At 50.1% G+C, this 16,992-nt stretch overlaps 3 protein-coding genes across 3 annotated transcripts; all 3 read right to left on the bottom strand.

Annotated features, from left to right (window-relative positions):
- Positions 1 to 289: 289 nt before the first annotated feature.
- On the bottom strand, positions 290 to 2,253 carry LOC123448173 (probable cytokinin riboside 5'-monophosphate phosphoribohydrolase LOGL7). The gene is made up of 7 exons (XM_045124984.1): positions 2,045 to 2,253; positions 1,796 to 1,893; positions 1,642 to 1,672; positions 1,047 to 1,146; positions 889 to 959; positions 602 to 745; positions 290 to 508 (listed from the first exon to the last, which is right to left on the bottom strand). Exons 1-7 carry the CDS (start codon positions 2,153 to 2,155, stop codon positions 416 to 418), a joined length of 648 nt encoding a protein of 215 aa, XP_044980919.1. The 5' UTR covers positions 2,156 to 2,253; the 3' UTR covers positions 290 to 415.
- A 3,082-nt stretch (positions 2,254 to 5,335) lies between these two features.
- Positions 5,336 to 8,212, bottom strand: LOC123448182 (protein IQ-DOMAIN 6-like). The gene is made up of 4 exons (XM_045124996.1): positions 7,861 to 8,212; positions 7,513 to 7,743; positions 6,317 to 6,430; positions 5,336 to 6,234 (listed from the first exon to the last, which is right to left on the bottom strand). The coding sequence occupies exons 1-4, from the start codon at positions 8,110 to 8,112 to the stop codon at positions 5,596 to 5,598; spliced, it is 1,236 nt and encodes a 411-aa protein (XP_044980931.1). The 5' UTR covers positions 8,113 to 8,212; the 3' UTR covers positions 5,336 to 5,595.
- A 5,727-nt stretch (positions 8,213 to 13,939) lies between these two features.
- Positions 13,940 to 15,677, bottom strand: LOC123417169. The gene has a single exon (XM_045106885.1). It carries the CDS (start codon positions 15,644 to 15,646, stop codon positions 14,111 to 14,113), a length of 1,536 nt encoding a protein of 511 aa, XP_044962820.1. The 5' UTR covers positions 15,647 to 15,677; the 3' UTR covers positions 13,940 to 14,110.
- Between the last annotated feature and the right edge of the window lie 1,315 nt (positions 15,678 to 16,992).

Here is a 16,992-nt window from a genome sequence, read left to right on the forward strand (position 1 = left end):
TAAAAATGTGACAACTATGGAGTTGTGCACAAGATCACACGATGGATTTTTGCCAGTCAATTACTTAACTTGTAATAGCTACTGTAACTTTTTTATGAATTTTTGCAATGCTTGTAAATTGTCAGGAAGCCAAAAAAAGTATAAGTCACCTATAACATGTCCCATATGCTTCTACGCGTACAACCAAGGCCGGATCGGATTCACCTTAGACAACAAGAAGAACGAACATACTTGGCAATGCAATTCAAACTTGAAAACCATAGATGGCAACGACAAGCACACCGTACAATTAAACCAAGAGAAAATCATATCTCAATCGTGATGTTAAATTTCTGTTGGCACATAGGAAAAAACATTAAAGAAAAACAACAAATGCATCATCGTATCAGTGGAAATGTGGAATGAAAGCTAGGGTTCATCCATCAGCCGGTGGTGATCTCGTGTAGCCAAGCTCGGAGACCTCCCAGCTCGTTGATGGGGCCACCTCCTGGTGCGACCGAGTGTATTGCTGGACACATGAAAAAAAAGGACATGTAGAACACATTTTAAAATGTAGTACGAGAATTTAAAGTTGAATTTCACAAAGAAATTATCAAATCACCTCCATCTTTGTCAGCAGTTCAGCGGCGGTTGGCGCGGAGACAAGTATGTGCATACAATCTGGGTTGATGAAGCCCTCTCTGGCGCCTTTGTCAAACAGTGCCAGCAGGGTGTCATAGTAACCATCCACATTTAGCAGACCAACCTATATTGATATTAATTCTTTGTAAGCCTTGGAAATCTCGATTCGTTTGGAGTAAAAACTGCGGCCAAATTTGTCATGCAGTATAATCTACTGCTCCCTCCGTTCCATGATATAAGAGCGTTTTGCTATCCTCGGTTGCTTACCGGTTTGTTGTGAATTCCGAGTTGGGACCATGTTATCATCTCCAACAGCTCCTCCATGGTTCCGTACCCCCCTGATGAACAGAAAATTGTAAGCAATTTCTACTTACTTATCAGCGATGATGGCAGAACGATTAGGAAGATCGTTAGACATGTGGAACCTGGAAGAGCGATGAATGCTTCGGACTGTCGAGCCATCTCTGCTTTCCTCTCGTGCATGTCAGATACAACCTTCACTTCTCCCACGCTCTCACCTAATATCTGTCGGTACAATTTGAAGTGAAACTTTCAGAGAAACGGCAGATGGATATATAATGTTGTACGTACAAAATCAGACACGTGTCAATCCGTCGCCCCCTGGGATGGCATGGTCAGCATTTCAGTAAGATGCACTTAATTTGGATGTTTGGCCACACACTTCAAATTCAGCTGAGATAACCTCATGTGCCAAGTGAACTTCAGGTGTACGGCTGGATTCAGATGACAAAAATAAAAACCTTGACCAAATTCACATGAATTTCTCTATGTTTTTTTTACTTCTTTTAAAATTATTGCAGGAAAAGTGCAAGAACTTTCACTTCTTTCACAGTTCAGTTTCAGGATGAGTCGGAAGATGCATGAATTTCAAACATCAGTACACACCACGTGACTGAACCGGAAAGCATTTTCTTACTCTGGGAGGCTACCCGTACAGAATGCTAAGTACGTGCAGTAGAATGTAGATAGATAGAAATCTGAATCGTCGAGGTAGCGTACCTCGACGGGCATGAGAGCCCTGGGAATCACCCTGCCAAGAAACACTCAGTGCAAGTATTAGAAGTTTAGAACGGCAGAGCAGAGCATCTCTGCAAGAAGCAGAGGAGAACTCGTGCAGAAGGGAAGGAAGCTGTACACGGACGGACGTACGTACCCGACGACACGGCGGCCTCCGTCGAGCACCGTCCGCGCGATGAGGCCCATGAGGCCGATGCTGCCGCCGCCGTAGACGAGGTCGACGCCCCTCCTCACCTGCAAGGATCGATGAATCCCACACGGCTTAGCTCTCGCAACCCAAACGCCGCACGGCCATGGAGCTGCGGAGCATATAGCTAGCAAAGATGCGCGTTGGCAGAGCAGAGGCGAGTTTGTAGCTCCTAGTTTGGCCATTTGATCCACCCACCAGCTCGTGGCCAAGGTCGAGGGCGGCGTCGCCGAACACCCTGCGGCGGCCGGCGCTGCTGCCGCAGAAGACGCACACCGTGCGGAACCTGCTCGCCGCCCCATCCGCCATCGCCGGCCGACCGGGCACTTCTCCGACCGACCTCGGCTCGCGGCGGCGGCGGCGTCGTCGTGGCTGCGCGCGCCGACGGTGGTGGCGTCAAGACAGCTGCTACGAGGTGACGCTGGGTAACGACCGGCTCCATTTAACTCCGGGGTCGGGGTCGCGCCCCCTGCTTCGTCGCTGTCACTTTCGCGCGCGCGGTGACCACGCCACGCCATGCCAATTGACACCAATCGCCGTAGCCCCGGGTCCCCCATCCCTGCTCTGACGAAAGCCTGTAACTCTGAATTGTCTCCCTCCCGCCGTCCTCGAGAATCTTGCCCGTCCCGTCACACTGACTGCCGCTGCCCCGCCTCAGGATAACGGCATGGGCCGCACTGTTCTCGCCGGCGCCGATGCCGCATCGCATGGAGACATGGACCATCCGTCGCCGGCCCTACAGTACGCCATGCAAATCTGGATCGTCTAACCATGCCTCCATTGTGGCACGAGGAGCATGCACGCCACCGAACCGAACAAGTTACCACTAGCACCGTCAGTGTCAGGAGACAGCGCCGGCGGTAACAGCTACGAGCAGTACTCTAACACACTTTTGGCTCTGGCCTTTGGGTCTCGATCGAGCAGGTGAAAGCTTAGCTAGCGAAAGGCATCATCAACAAGATGGTTAGTCGAACGTGGCCGAAATAGACAGGTCAAAGGGGAGGGAGACGTGTTAACCGCAAAGTGAATGCTTTACTTTACATACATGGACGGCGCTCGGTTCAGATCCGATGAGCGCATCGTATATTGGGAAGGGCCAATCCGAGCAAGCAGCGCAAATTGTTTGCGCGAATGTGCGATCCCCCGAGCCCCCGAGGCGCGTCACGGGATCTTCAGGAACACGACATGCGCGCCGTTGTCAATTTTATCTCAACCGATTGAAACGGGGAGATTTGTCAATTTCATCGACCGTTCGTTGGTGACCCGTATGTACAGTGTGACAGCATCTCCAACAGATCCACTTTCTCGTATAAAAAAAATCACAATAGGTAATCGTAAGTTGCCTTAATTCAAAATTTGGGTCATCGATTTTCATGTGAAGGAACGAACAATGAAAGGGGAGGAAGACTCGTCGGAGGAAAGGAACAAGCTCGCCGGCGACCAGACTATCTAACTTAGGATGGCAAACGACCCCATTATCTATCTTAGGGGCGTGTGTGTGGTGCAGGTTTGTCGGAAAGAAAATTAGGCATCATTGGGGCTAGAGGGAGGGTCGGGGACGGCGGCAACATGATGGTGAGCAGCGGTTGAGGGGAGGGCGGGGAGGAGAGGCTTGTGGTTGACGGTCTGGTCGATGATGAGTGGGGGCGGTTGGAAAGAAAGTGTGGGAAGGAAGAAGATGAGGTGTTGTAATGTGTTTTTAAGAGAATGGTTGAAGGTATAAAATGACTGACGGTCGTTAGATGAAAGTTTAAGGGTTGGGAACGATCGCATGTAAAAAAACTGCTTCCCACATATGCGAGAAAATAGGAGACATGTATAAACCATATAAACATGGGAAACGCTTATAGCCGGTGCGCCGGTCGAACCGTTCGGCCGGTCGCACGCAGCCTGCGCGGTGGCTGGCCCACACATGCGACATTTTTTTAACGTAGATTTGCTACAACCGCGGTTAAATTTGCTACCAGCCTTTTCCATTTATTGCAACTTGTTCATTAAAAAAGTTACATCCATGTTTGGTTGCAACTCGAGTTCGTTGATTTTTTTTGCTACAACCGTGTTGATTTTTGTTACAACCGGTATCTTTTTTTGCTGCAACCGTTTAGTAAAAAAGTTGCATACACGTTCGTTAGAGTTGCAACCCGAGTTCACCAGATTGTTTTGCTACAACCCTTTTTTTGTTTTGATACCACACATCATCAGTTTCGTTTTTTTTTGCTACGATTACGTAGATATTTTTTTGTTACAACTATATTTTTGTTGCAACCGTTGACGAAAATTACTTCATCGTGAACGAAATTTATTGCATCGAGAAACAATTGTTGTATGAAGATCTAACGACGCGGCCCTGTACAGCTGCGGATCAGGCGGTCCCCGTGCGGCCAGCCGAACGATTGGGCCGGCGCGCCGCAGAGCATTGCCCTGGCACTTAAACCTGGCGGGAAACAACCTCCCTCTGTCGCGTGAAGTTTCATAGGCCCCTTCGCTCGCCAACGCCGTCGACCCCGCATCCCCTGTCTGTTGTGGCCTTGCTGTCCGCCGTGACCCTTGTACTACTGACCGCCCTGGCCTCCTCTACCCAAGTTCGTTGCCACCAGCCCAACCTAGGTAATCCTTCAGTCATTCAAGGCTGGGGTGGACGAGATCATAGCAAGCAGAAGTAAGTTGGAGAAAGTGAAAAAACAAGAGAACAGCTTGAGGTGGTTTGAGTTCAAGGCATTAGTGGAGCTTAAAGTGACATGTGAGGAGCCCAAGGCGGCAATCAAAGAAGAGAAGTTGCAAGTCCTTGCAGAGGAAGCCGAGGCGAAGAAAATGGAGCAAGAATACAAGATCATGTTCATGAGCCCTATAGGACTTGACCCCTCCCACCTACAGTATCTTGAGTTAATCAAGGTATGAATGAGAGCATCGAAGATGGCAGGGGGTGCAGGTGCAAATGCACATGGCAAAGCGGATGGCCATTGAAGTGAACATGACAATAGTAGTGGAAGTTAGGAGTGATGCTGTATGATTGATCTTCATGTTTATGCTTTATGATTGATGTCCTTTTTTAGGTGAACCATTTGCTGCATGTTTGATCAATGTTGTCGGAGCATTCGTTATGTCCACTTTGAATCATTTACTGAATTTGAATTTTGAGACAAATTTTATTTTAGAAATTGTGGTTTTGAAATGATGATCAAGTATGTGTGTTCGAAATAAAATAATTTGAATTATTATGTTAATAGTGTAGACATGCATATGCTAGTTTAAAGAGAGAGAGAGAGATAAAACATGTTTTTGGAGAATATGAATATGGAATCAGCTAAAGTACCTGACCTGCAAACATCCCCTAAATTATATGAATATCCCGTATAACCACTTTGAGGGTTGTTTTTTAAGGAACTTGTTGGAGATGCTCGCAGTAGAGCCAGGAGATTCAACTTTTGACATGTGTCCTCAGCAGTAGATGACTTGGAGATGTGATTAACAAAAGACGGTCTCAGAAGAGGTTTTAAATTAGGAGGATATACCAACTCAGTGAGGCGGTTGGGACCACATGCCAGTAACACATTAGATGGCCGTTTTTTTTCCAACTCAGTGTTCTTTGCAATTGTCTGACCAATGTCATCTAAGATATTTATTGATGCAAGCAATGAGGACATGAACTTGACACTGGGTGTGTACAAATATAATGCTAAAGCAGAAGAAACTTGTGAAAAAAGTATGCAAGGTGCAAACTGGGTTTGTCCATGCGAGCAAGTAACAACCTAGAACCAACTCTCATTCTCCTTGTCCAAGCTTCGGGTCATGCTCTGGCCTTTCAGAGACAAGCTGTTCAATCTCCTTGCGGCGACCGAAACATCCGAGCCGGCATTGCTCTCGGAGTCCAACGACGAGAGTGCTACCCTTCTGTTGTAATACGGCACGCCCCCAGATCGCTGCCTCTGTAGCTGAAACGGCCCTCTACGACTGTCGCTGGCGTCCTCCAGCCTTGCTTTAGCAGCTTTGGTCAAGCTCATGTAGCCCGGCCCTCCACCACTGCCGGATCTCGCCTCTGATCCCAAGGTGTTGGCAGAGTATCCAGGGGTCATCGAAGATGTCGACGGAGAGCTCTCATCGCACCCAAAGTCCGAAGAGGAAGCCGAGAGAGCCAGTTGAGGCATTGCTTCAACCCTGGTTGACTCATTGTTTCTTCTGATCTTGATGGAGCCAGCACATGAATATTTGGAATCTTCAAAGTTCATCTTCTCCTTGTAGCTCTGTAGACGCCGCGACTCGCCGAGGTTTGAGTCCACATGCGTGCTCTCCCAGGGTTTTGTTGCCATCCATCCTTCTATATAAGACTCGTGGTTCCTGAGGGACCTTGCAGGGGAGCTTGGCCTTCCACTGTATCTTGAACTCTGTCGCTGGAGCAATTATGAGCAAAATTCAGTATCAAATTAAGGTGTGTACGCAGTATTACAGATCTCCCATTGGTTCAGCATTTACCTGGTGAGAATGAGCATAAGCAATTGCCCTTTGTCTCTTCACTGCGCCCTCATGCTTCATGTGCATCCTTGATTTTACTTGGTTGACAGAACCCTGCCTGTCACACCATTGTTCCTACAGTGCTAACAATGTTAGTTACGTCACAAACCAGTATGATATCACATCTCTTAATCAACTTACATAGTTCCTCCAATGGAAACACCAAATATATTATATTTGCTCATCCTCATTAGTTTACAGAAATGTAAAAATGTCCTCTGGGCTCCATTGTGTGTAAGCTGTGTTCTGAACTTAAAACATGGTTGGCTATCACTAATTGCATAAGATATCATCTCCTTGGTGTATACGTATTGCTTTTCTCACCTAACATCGTCACTACAAGGATCGATTCAAACATGCATGGTACATGTGAAAGCAAAATCCAACAATCTTATAATGGACTCAATCATCATCCGAAACAAAAGAAGTTTAACTGTCCGTATCAGTCTTAGTCATACTGGTAGAAGTCCTTCTCAGATAAAAGTAGCCATATTAAGCCAGACATCTCTTTCTCTTTAAGGAACCAGTACAAACCTTTCAAATCATGCATAAGCTGCTCTAGAAGAAAAGAAAAATACAAGAGTTGAAATATAAGAACCTACTTGAACTAAATTGAACTCCCTTTGGGAGTCGAGCATTCAGATGACGATTTCCAGCTTCAAAATCATCCCGGAATTCACTCGAAGCGAAACGATCTCCAAAACGCATGGTCAAATAAAATTTTGTTTGTACAAGTAATTATTTACCAACTAGATGCAGAACGTGTGCATGTCAAGATTTGTTACTACTCCATAACTAGAATTCAGATCTGATAAAAAATACTAAATGGCATTCTTTTGGAGGAAACTAATATTTGTGCCATCATACGACTGTTTTTTTTTCCCTTTCGGAATGGAAGCGAGTGGACTCAACAACAGAGCCCATGGGCCACAACTAACTAAAAAGAAGAAGTGGAGGCCCATATTTCAGGAAGGCACAGTCTCCTCCGATCCTCCATCAAATGCTCCCCACAAAAAAAAAAAAAAACATATTCTCACCACAAGGAATGGAGCCATTCAGTCAGCTTTGCATTGCAGGAATAAAAATGACATGTACATTCTCAACATTACCGAGTAATGCAAATAGTACGACATGTTGCGATGGAAACACGTGTGCACCTCGGTTTCCCTGAGAGGGTGGGCGCGGCCGTTGCGGTCGGTGGGCGCGTCCTGTGACTGCGAGTGCGCGTCGGCGGAGCAGCGCGCCCGGCGCTCCATGGCGCGCTCCTGCACCCTCAGCAGCGCCTCCATGCGGCTGAGCGTGACGGCGAGCTGCCTCCGCACCAGCCGGCCGCGCACCAGCGCCTGCAGCCGCACGATGCCCCGCAGCGCCTTCAGCGCCCGCCTCGCCTGATCAACCGCACGCGAGATCATCAGTTCATCGACACCCAGCAGCGCATCAGAGATCAGAATACGTAGTGGTGGCACGAAACCGTGGGAGTAATCTGCGCGTTGGGTTTACCATACCAGGAGGGCGCGGAAGGCGGCTTGGATGCGGACGGCGGCCCACTCCTGCCTGATCACGCGGAAGTCTGCGGGCGGCGCCCGCGCCACGGCCGCGACGACCGTGGACGACGTGGTCGAGGACGTCTCGGAGCCCCCGGCGGCGTCCCTGGACGCGCCCCGCCACAGCCGGCTCCACTTCCGCGGCCCCTTCCCCGGCGCGGCGGACGACGACGGCGCCTTGAGGCCCACCAGCGACCTGATCCACTTCCCCATCGACGTCCGCGTGGCACTGCGGGCGTGAGTGAGGACTGAGGAGGAAAGGGGTGACGACCGATGAAGAAGAAGAACGCCGATGTGGACGAGACAAAACGGAAGCGGGGGTGGTGGGGGAGGTAGCCGTTGTCTTTTTCTCTCCTCCGGGGGGAGCTTCCGACCGTCCGTTTCGCTCCGCCTCGTGCTCGTGGGAGGGCGTTCGATTCGAATTTCGAACGGCGACAAGGAAAGCTGGCCCCGATGGCGAGCACGCCGGGGACGCTGACCGCGGGCCCGGCACTCGAGTTGGGGGTGGGACCCACGTGTTTGCTGGTTCAGGTGGGAGGAGGCACGCCGGAGTTCCCGTGGCGCGTCGGTTTCCGGGAAAGAAGGACGCGTCTGGAACGTGGCTTTCTCGTGGGATGGGCCCGGGACGCTGACCCGTCGGGTCCACGGCGAACGTGGGCGCACATGTCAGTAACGGACGGCCTTGGGGGAGGCGGGGACGATGGGCTCGCGCTGGCCGGTCGACGGCGGCCTCGCCACGGCAAGGCGTCGGGAGCCGTGGGCACAACGGACCATTGGTGCGCTTTCACGCGCTGTTTCTCACAAGTATAGATGAATGATAAACATCTATACACGGCGCTCTCGGAGAACCGTTTCGGCCGGACGCACCACATTCATTCGATTTGCGTGGATCGGCGTTTCCCTTTGCGCAGGCCGTCGTCGTCCCCTCGCGTACTTCCCCCGCGCGCCCCTGCGCTGTTGCCGTCGACATCGCCGGCCCCTGCCTTCGTCGGGTAGATCCGCGGTGTTCCTTTAGGCCGGCGTCTCTCCCCTGTTGGATCTCGTTCCGTCGGCCGTCATGGAATCGCATCGGATGCCACCGGTGTTGGAGACGAAAAGCTATGACAGAGAAGACGATGTTGCAACCGGGGACGAAAAAATCTTCAAACCGGCGATAAAAAATGCTACAACCGGCATTGTCGAAAGATTCAACCAGAGACGAGGGGAATCAAGGGCCACCCACCACGCAAACCGCGAATGTTGCAACCGACGATGAAAAAAGTTTCAACCGGTTAGAAAAAAGCTTCAACCGGCGACAGCGAAACACAAAAAACTGCAATCGTTGACACAAGAGCTTCAACCATATGTCTGAAAAGCTTCAACCACAGACCGACGAGGAAAGCCTGTCATTTTTGCTACAACCAGCAAAAAGCTTCAAGCGACATGGAAAAAGCTTCAATCGTTATGGAAAAAGCTTCAAATGACATGAAAAAAGTTTCAACCAAAGTGAAAAAAGCTTCAAACTGGAGTTCGGGGGACAAGCGTGTGCGCGCACGAGCGGCGACGACAGGGGGAGAGGGATGGGGTGCTCGTGCGGCAGGAAGTCGGAGGCACGCGGGGTTGTGCGCCGGCTATCGCAGTCATATCGAACGACTGTCGCCCGACCGACGGGAGCGCTCGCGCTGGTACGCCGACGCAGAGCGGTGCCCATGATAAAAATATCTACAACCGGCGTCACCAGGCGGATGGACCTCTGTGTACTCGATAGCTAAGGGCCAGTTCTTTTGACTCAATTCTTAAGAATTATTTCCCGAGAAATTACAATTTCAAAAGAACTCGTTTCTTCCCGATCATTATGTGAGAATTACGAGAATTACTAGTGCATTTTCAGAATTGTGAAAACCAGACAATTCTGACAATTCTAGCCAGCCACTCAAAAGAAAACCTTTCGTTTTGAACTGCTATCCCTATTGAATGGCGATATTACGTTCAAATTGCCACTAGGAATACACCGCAACAGGGCCAAAACAGAGCCACCCGTTTCGTTCCACCACCCCAGTGCCGCCGCCAGCCGTCAGATCCCCGCCACCCTGCGTCGCCGCCTCCCCAGACAGGCCACCCTAGTCCTGCACAGCCGGGCCGCCACCCCTGCGCCGCCGCCGCCTCTTCTCCTCATATCCATCCCGCCGGGCCGCTGCATCTCGACGCCTCCCGCCCGGCCACACTGCTCCTGCGTCGTTGGGCCACCACCCTATGCCGCCGGACCGCCACATCTCGACGCCTCCCCACCCGGCCACCCTACTCCTGCGCCGCCACCGCCCCCTCTCCTTCTCTCCATCCCGCCGAGCTGCCAAATCTCGATGCCTCCCTACCCGGTCACCCTGCTCCCACGTCTCCAGGCCGCCACCCCTTCTCCTCCTCTCCTTCCAGTCGGGCCGCCACATCTCGACGCCTCCCCGCCCGACCACCCTGCTCTTGCGCCGCCGCCTCCCCTTCTCCATTTTCAGTCTAGGGGCGTTTTAGACATTTTAACATACAACTCAAACAACAATTACATGCTAGAATTACATAAAAGAACTGGACAGACAATTTTGTGGCGAGACGATTATGTGGGCAGTTTCCGAGAATTATGATTTTGAAGAATTATGAGGTGAACAGAACTGGCCCTAAGAGCATCTCAAACCGTTAAGGCGCCCCCACGAGCCGAAATAAGTCCGTCTATGGTCAACCGGCAAAAAAATGGCTTGAGCGGCTTTAGGTTGCCACCCACGCCCTCACCTAGCCGGTCAAGTAAACGACAGTAAGTAAATGAAGCTTTGGTAATATGTGGAATATGTCCGGGGGCTATAATTTTCACTAGAGGCATCTCTCTCAAGAACATAACATACGGTGGGTTGACAAATTATTGTTGAACAATTAATAAAAAAGCGCATAGTTATGATTTTATTCATGGTATGATCATGTACATAAGCATTACGTCTGTGACGAATAGACTCACTCCTGTCTGCATCTACTACTATTACCCAACCAATCGACCGCTATCAGCATGCATTTATGGTATTAAGTTCATGATAAAAAGAATGACGCTTTAAGCAAGATATCAAAATGTATACAAAGTATGACAAGCAATATGTTTATACCCTGTCGTTTTATACTTAGTAGCAACAATACAAATACGTGTCTCGCTACTCCTTCTGTCACTCGGAGAGGACACCACAAGATTGAACCTATTACTATGCACCATTCCCTGTGATGATCCACTCATCTATAGGCCAAAGAAGACTCATAGACCGTAAAACATATATAGCTATAACAATCATACATAATAAAGTCATTATAAATTTACGAGAAGATTCAATTACTCTTCAATGAATAATCTGATCATAACCCATAATTCATCTGATCTCAACAAACACACTCCAAAAGAGGATTATATCGGATTGATCCCCAAAGAGAACATGGTATTGAAGATCATAGAGAGGGAAAGAGAGAGTAATCTAGCTAATCACTATGGCCCGTAGGTCTATGATGAACTACTCACACATCATCATGGAGGCAACATGGTTGATGTGGATGACCTCCGTGATCGTTTCTCCTCCGACAGAGTACTGCAGAGTTATGCAGATGTGATCGTGGCATAACAAAAACTTGCAGCATCGGTAAAATTGTTTCGGCGCTCCTTTTAGGGTTTCTGGACTATATGTGAACTTATAGGACGAAGAGGCGGCGAAGGAGAGGCTCTAGGGGCCCACAAGCTCACACGACGCGCCCCCTTGGGGGTGCCTCCTAAGGTTGTGGCCCTCTCTTGTGGCTTCAGGTCTCCTCCGGATGCTCGAGGGGTCCGTGTTGGTACAGAAAAAATCACCATAAAATTTCGTTCCGTTTGGACTTTGTTTGGTAGTGATTTCCCGCGAAACAAGAAAATAGGAAAAAACAGAAACTGGAAGTGGGCACTAGGTTAGTAGGTTAGTTTCGAGAAATGATATAAAATGGCCTCTAAAATATATAAGATCTATATAAAGGTAGGATGAAACAATAAAAAAGTATACATGTGTTGGAGACGTATGAGGGGGGGCTTTGAAAAGTTATGGGTGAAATTAACACATACACAAGCCCATTTGCACCCACATACCCTTCCCGCAACATGGAGAATCCACGTGTTTTCTTGGATAACTTTATTGCACCCAAGCGGTACTACCGCTCGGTACCACGATAGTACGGCTCAGACGACACTTCCCTATAGACTACCGCAGTATCTATCGCTTGTGATTTTCCTTCTCTCAAAATTTATGTTGCCTAATTTCTCTTAGCGGTACTTCCGCATTTTACTGACGCTGTCACTATCGCTTGGAGGAAATTCTTCTATGCAAGTTTCTAGTGCCGAATTTACCTATCCGATAGTTAGATGGTAGTACCGCTTCGAGCGGTACTTCCTCTTCCACTACCGCTAGTTCTTTGTTACCTATGTCTTTTGACGATAGTATCGCTCATGAGAACGGTAGTACCGCTCTAGCGTTGTCTGTTCAACGGGGCATATCGAAGTGGTGCTCAGTTGAACCGAGGCCATCCACCGTTGCACTCACACTACAAAAAGAGACACATCCGAAACTTTATGGCCCAAGCAAAAATATATGTTGTTTTGGGCAGCTGTCCTATTACAAGGTTGTTGTTGAAAATGCTCTTAGGGTGTGTTTGGTTGAGGAACCAAGTGGAATGGGATGTCATGGTTCCATTCCATCGAAATGGAACGCCCCGTCTCTATGTACGGTTGAATAATGAGGTGGAATGGAATGGTTCTCTCTCAATGTTTAGTTGATGGAATAGAATGACCTCGCAACCATCGGTGCCACCCGCGTCGGCCGCCTCCCCGGCTGCCACCCGAGCGCCTCTTCCTGGCCGTGAGTCTCGCATCCGTCGTCCCCCTGCTAGCCCCGCATCCGTCGTCTCCCTGCTAGCCACGCATCCACGATTCATGCATCCACCGTGCCATGGCTATTGGTTGAGCGTTGGGCACTGGTGCGCGTCTTCCTGGTCGTCGGTGCGATCGAGAGAGAGGATCGAGCGACCGTCGAAGCGCATGAACAAGAGGATCAAGAGGCCGATAGCGCGATACAAGGAGGGGAGCGGCCGCACCGCGGATGAAGGAGGGGAGCGGCCCGCGCCGTGGATGAAGGAGGGGAGCGGTCAGCGGCGCGGATCCAAGGAGGAGGAACCGACGGGGCGGATCCAGGGAGGAGGAGCCGGCGGGGCGGATCCAGCGAGGGAGCCAAGGTTCGTGCAAGAGAAGGAGAAGTGAGAGGCTTCGTGCGAGACAGAGAGGTTGTGTGAGCGCTTCCGCATGGTCTACTCGATTTAGAGGAACCATGCAGGAAGGCATAAACAGGGAATATGCGTTCCTGGAACCATGTGGTTTTCGTTCCTTTGACTATCCAAACGCGCGAATGGACCTTAGGGGCGAAACCGATTCGTGCTATTTCATTTGATGACAGGAACCAAACACATCCTTAATCCACTCCCCACTAGCAACTACTACTCGTCTGCTTAACCAGTAGGCTTTCCTCACATGAGAGATGAAATTATATGAGTGAATCATGCAGAATACTCAACCTTGCATTTCCTCTGTTTTTTCAAGAAAAAAAAGAGAGGACTTTTTGGCTTTTGCACCGTGGAGCAACCATACCTCTCCCTAAAATGAGTACATGTAAAATTGTGTATTTTGTCTGGTCATATATACAGAGGCTGTAGATTCACCTAAACACCATATACTAACTACAACGAGCTGAGCGTGGTTCAAGTGATTCCAGTTCAAATTCGCTGTCGACATTTTTGGCAGGGCATTTCCAGTCTTCAGATCATCAATTATTGCTCTTCTCGGTTTACAAGACCAGTTCATGCATTTTGAATGTCTAATCGTGCGTATATGCACATTTTGCCATCTCAATTTTGGGCCAATCCATAAGACAACAACTAATAAGAGGATGATAAAACAAGAAACCATGACATTCCAATCATATTGCATGACCTCATTCTTCAGCAAGTTCAAATACAAAGAAGCAGTACAAAAATAACTGAATGTAACATTTCAGTTCACACACATGGCATACAAATAAATTGTTGGAGCAGCAGGCAATCACCCCACCCGACATGCATAGGTTCCATTTATTCGAATTGGGGAGAGCCAGACCAGAACTACAGGAATCCAACTTCATTTCTCCAACATGACAGGCTCAGTTCAACTGAGCACAACTTCGATCTGTCTCGTCGAACAGCCGATGCCATCCAGAACGGCGAGTCTCTCCTCGTCGCACCACTCGCTGTGCTGGCTCACCACCTCCCAGTCACAGAGCCCCTTGTCCTCGACGCGCCCATGCTTGAGCAGAGCGACACGCCGCAGCGCCGTGGACACCTCCACGGCGAACCTCACTAGGTGCATCTGTCTCTCCGTCCTTTGGAAGCCAATGACAACCAGCTCCTTCAAACGGCGATGGCGCGAAGCCGAGGTCTCCCCCGGTATCTCCTGTCTCGGCTCGTCTTCGCTGCGGGAGACATGCACATAAAGGCTCTCAAGTAACGGTGCCGCCTCGATGAGCAGGCGCGGCCATGAGACGTCCCACGAGGAAGGCACGTCGGCGACCAGCAGCCTTCTGAGGTTCGACATTGCAGAGAAGGGATTCGTCGGCATGATCCACATCTCTGGTCCAGTAAACCGCAAGACGAGATCCTTGACGGTGATGGCGCCCTGGAAGAACTGCACGAGCATCCGAATCAAGCGGTCAAAATAGGAGCGGCATAGGCCAGCTAAACCGCCCCATTCCATTCGGTCAACGAAGAAGGCGAGGCTCACGTGCGCAAGGCACGGCACGGCGGTGGCGGAGCAAAGCAGCACGTCAGCTTGCTGGCTGGCGAGGCTCTCGAGCTTCGGGAGAGACCGGATCTCCACCGACGTGAGCTCGCCGCCGACTACAAGCTCCCTGATTTCCGATCTGGGCGCGTCCAGGACCACCGTGCCGGCTCTTACCTTGACCTCGCATGACAGAATGTGCAGCACTTGCAACTGCGGGCATGCGGCGACCACTCCCTCGTAGGCGGCCGCCGGCGTGGGAACCGGCAAGTCTCGCAAGACGAGCGTGGTGAGCGAGTTGAATCCCTGGAGCGGCGGGGGCAAGCAGTTGGCAAGCTTGAGGCTTCGCAGTCGGGACTCGCCGGGCTTCCTGCTGATGAGACCAAGAGGGAAGCTGTAGGCCGGCGGGTCCCGACGCTTGAGCGGCCCCGTCGGCGTGGCAACAACCTCCAGATCCCGGACGCCCCAGGAATCGACGGCGTCCACGACCAGCCGGTTGATGCGGGCCGAGGTGCTATAGGCGAAGACCTCGAGCGACAGTCTGTCGACACGCCGGCGAGCTTGGCTGGCCAGGAGGCCCTTGACGGAGCAGACCATGGATCGCATGGCGCGACGCTCGTACCGGGCGATGATGGCCTCTAGAAGCATCCTGTCAGACCAGGTCGAATCTATTTTCGAATCCCTGGCGTCCTCGCGGAGGCGGAAGCACCGGTGGTAGCGCGGCGGCAGTATGTCGGTGACCTTGAGGTCCAGGACGGGGAGCTCGCGGGGCAGGCTGGCCCACCGCCTGGAGAGCGCAGCGGCGCCGAGCGCGGTGCGTGTGTCGAGGCGGCGCAGGATATCAAGGAGCAGATCGTCGGGGAGGTCACCGAGGCGATCCGCGCGCGGCCGGCGGCGGCGCGTGAGCTTGGCATCTTTCCTAGGCATTGGGGAACAAATTAGTGACCGGTGTTGGCGTTGGGAGGGGTGGGCTTGCGATTAAAAGAGGCATCGACCTGAAATTCAGCCGCGAAATCGAATTCGACCCGACAGGGGCTACGATTCCCTGTTCTAATCGGAGTTGAAATTGCGCGGCGACGACGATTTGGATATGAGAGTGTCTTACTCACTCGTTCCTAAATACAAGTCTTTCTAGAGGTTTCACTAATGGATTACATACGGATGTATATAGACATGCTTTAAAGTATAGATTCACTCATTTTATTTTGTATGTAGACACCTAGTGAAATATCTTAGAAGACTTATATTTAGGTACGGAGGGAGTAGATCTGAATCGGGTTGGAAGTGGCAGAATTGAGAAAAATGACCCGTGGGGCGAAAGAACTCACGGATTGATCTCTCGGGGAAAATAATTCACCGGCCTGACCCTTTTGTGTGGCGCCCGACACCTAGGCGCCACACTGTACTGTGTGACGCCTAAAGGTTCGGCGCCACACCCCCGACCATGTGGCAGGGAAGGGCCCACCCCCCAGGCAGTGTGACGCCTAAGCCTCAGGCGTCACACATTGTAATGTGTGGCGCCTAACGCTTAGGCGCCACACATGGACTTAACTGGCCACGGGCCAGCCCCCCTCCCCACCCCCTCCCCACCCCTCCCTCATTCAAACAGAAACTGCAACTGCGGCGGCGGCTGTCTCTCACCCCCTCCCTAATCCCCTCCCCCATCTCCTTCAGATCTGATGATTTCTTCCTTGGATTGATCCCCCAAGGTAATCTCCTCCCCCATCTCTTCCCTTTCCCATCCTTCTATCCAATTGTATTAGGTTTTGGTTGAGTAGATTGATTTTAGTAGATTGATTTGAGTAGGTTCTTAGGATTTGACTAGTTAGGATAGTAGTAGTAGTTCATATTTGTAGTTAGTATTAATAGTTAGTATTAGTAGTTAGTATTAGTAGTAGTTCATATGAGTTCTTAGGATTTGAGTATATGAGTAGTTAGTAGTAGTAGTAGTTAGTAGTAGTAGTTAGTATTAGTAGTAGTTCATATGAGTATATGAGTCTTATTTGAATATGAGTCTTATTTGAATATGAGTATTAGTAGTAGTTCATAGTAGTTAGTATTAGTAGTAGTTCATATGAGTATAGTTAGTATTAGTAGTAGTTCTTAGAATTGTAGGATGGTGTAATTGTTTGAATATGAGTCTTATTTGAATATTAGTTAGTATATGAGTAATTTTTTTGTGATTTGTAGGATGGTGTGGCTTCTGAATAATGTTTATGACGTTGAACACCGGGTCTATTTCATGTCGGAGAAGAAGATGGTAAGTAGAAAAT

This window comes from Hordeum vulgare, chromosome 1H, assembly GCF_904849725.1.
Source record: "Hordeum vulgare subsp. vulgare chromosome 1H, MorexV3_pseudomolecules_assembly, whole genome shotgun sequence".
In the NCBI taxonomy this organism is placed as follows: Eukaryota; Viridiplantae; Streptophyta; class Magnoliopsida; order Poales; family Poaceae; genus Hordeum; species Hordeum vulgare.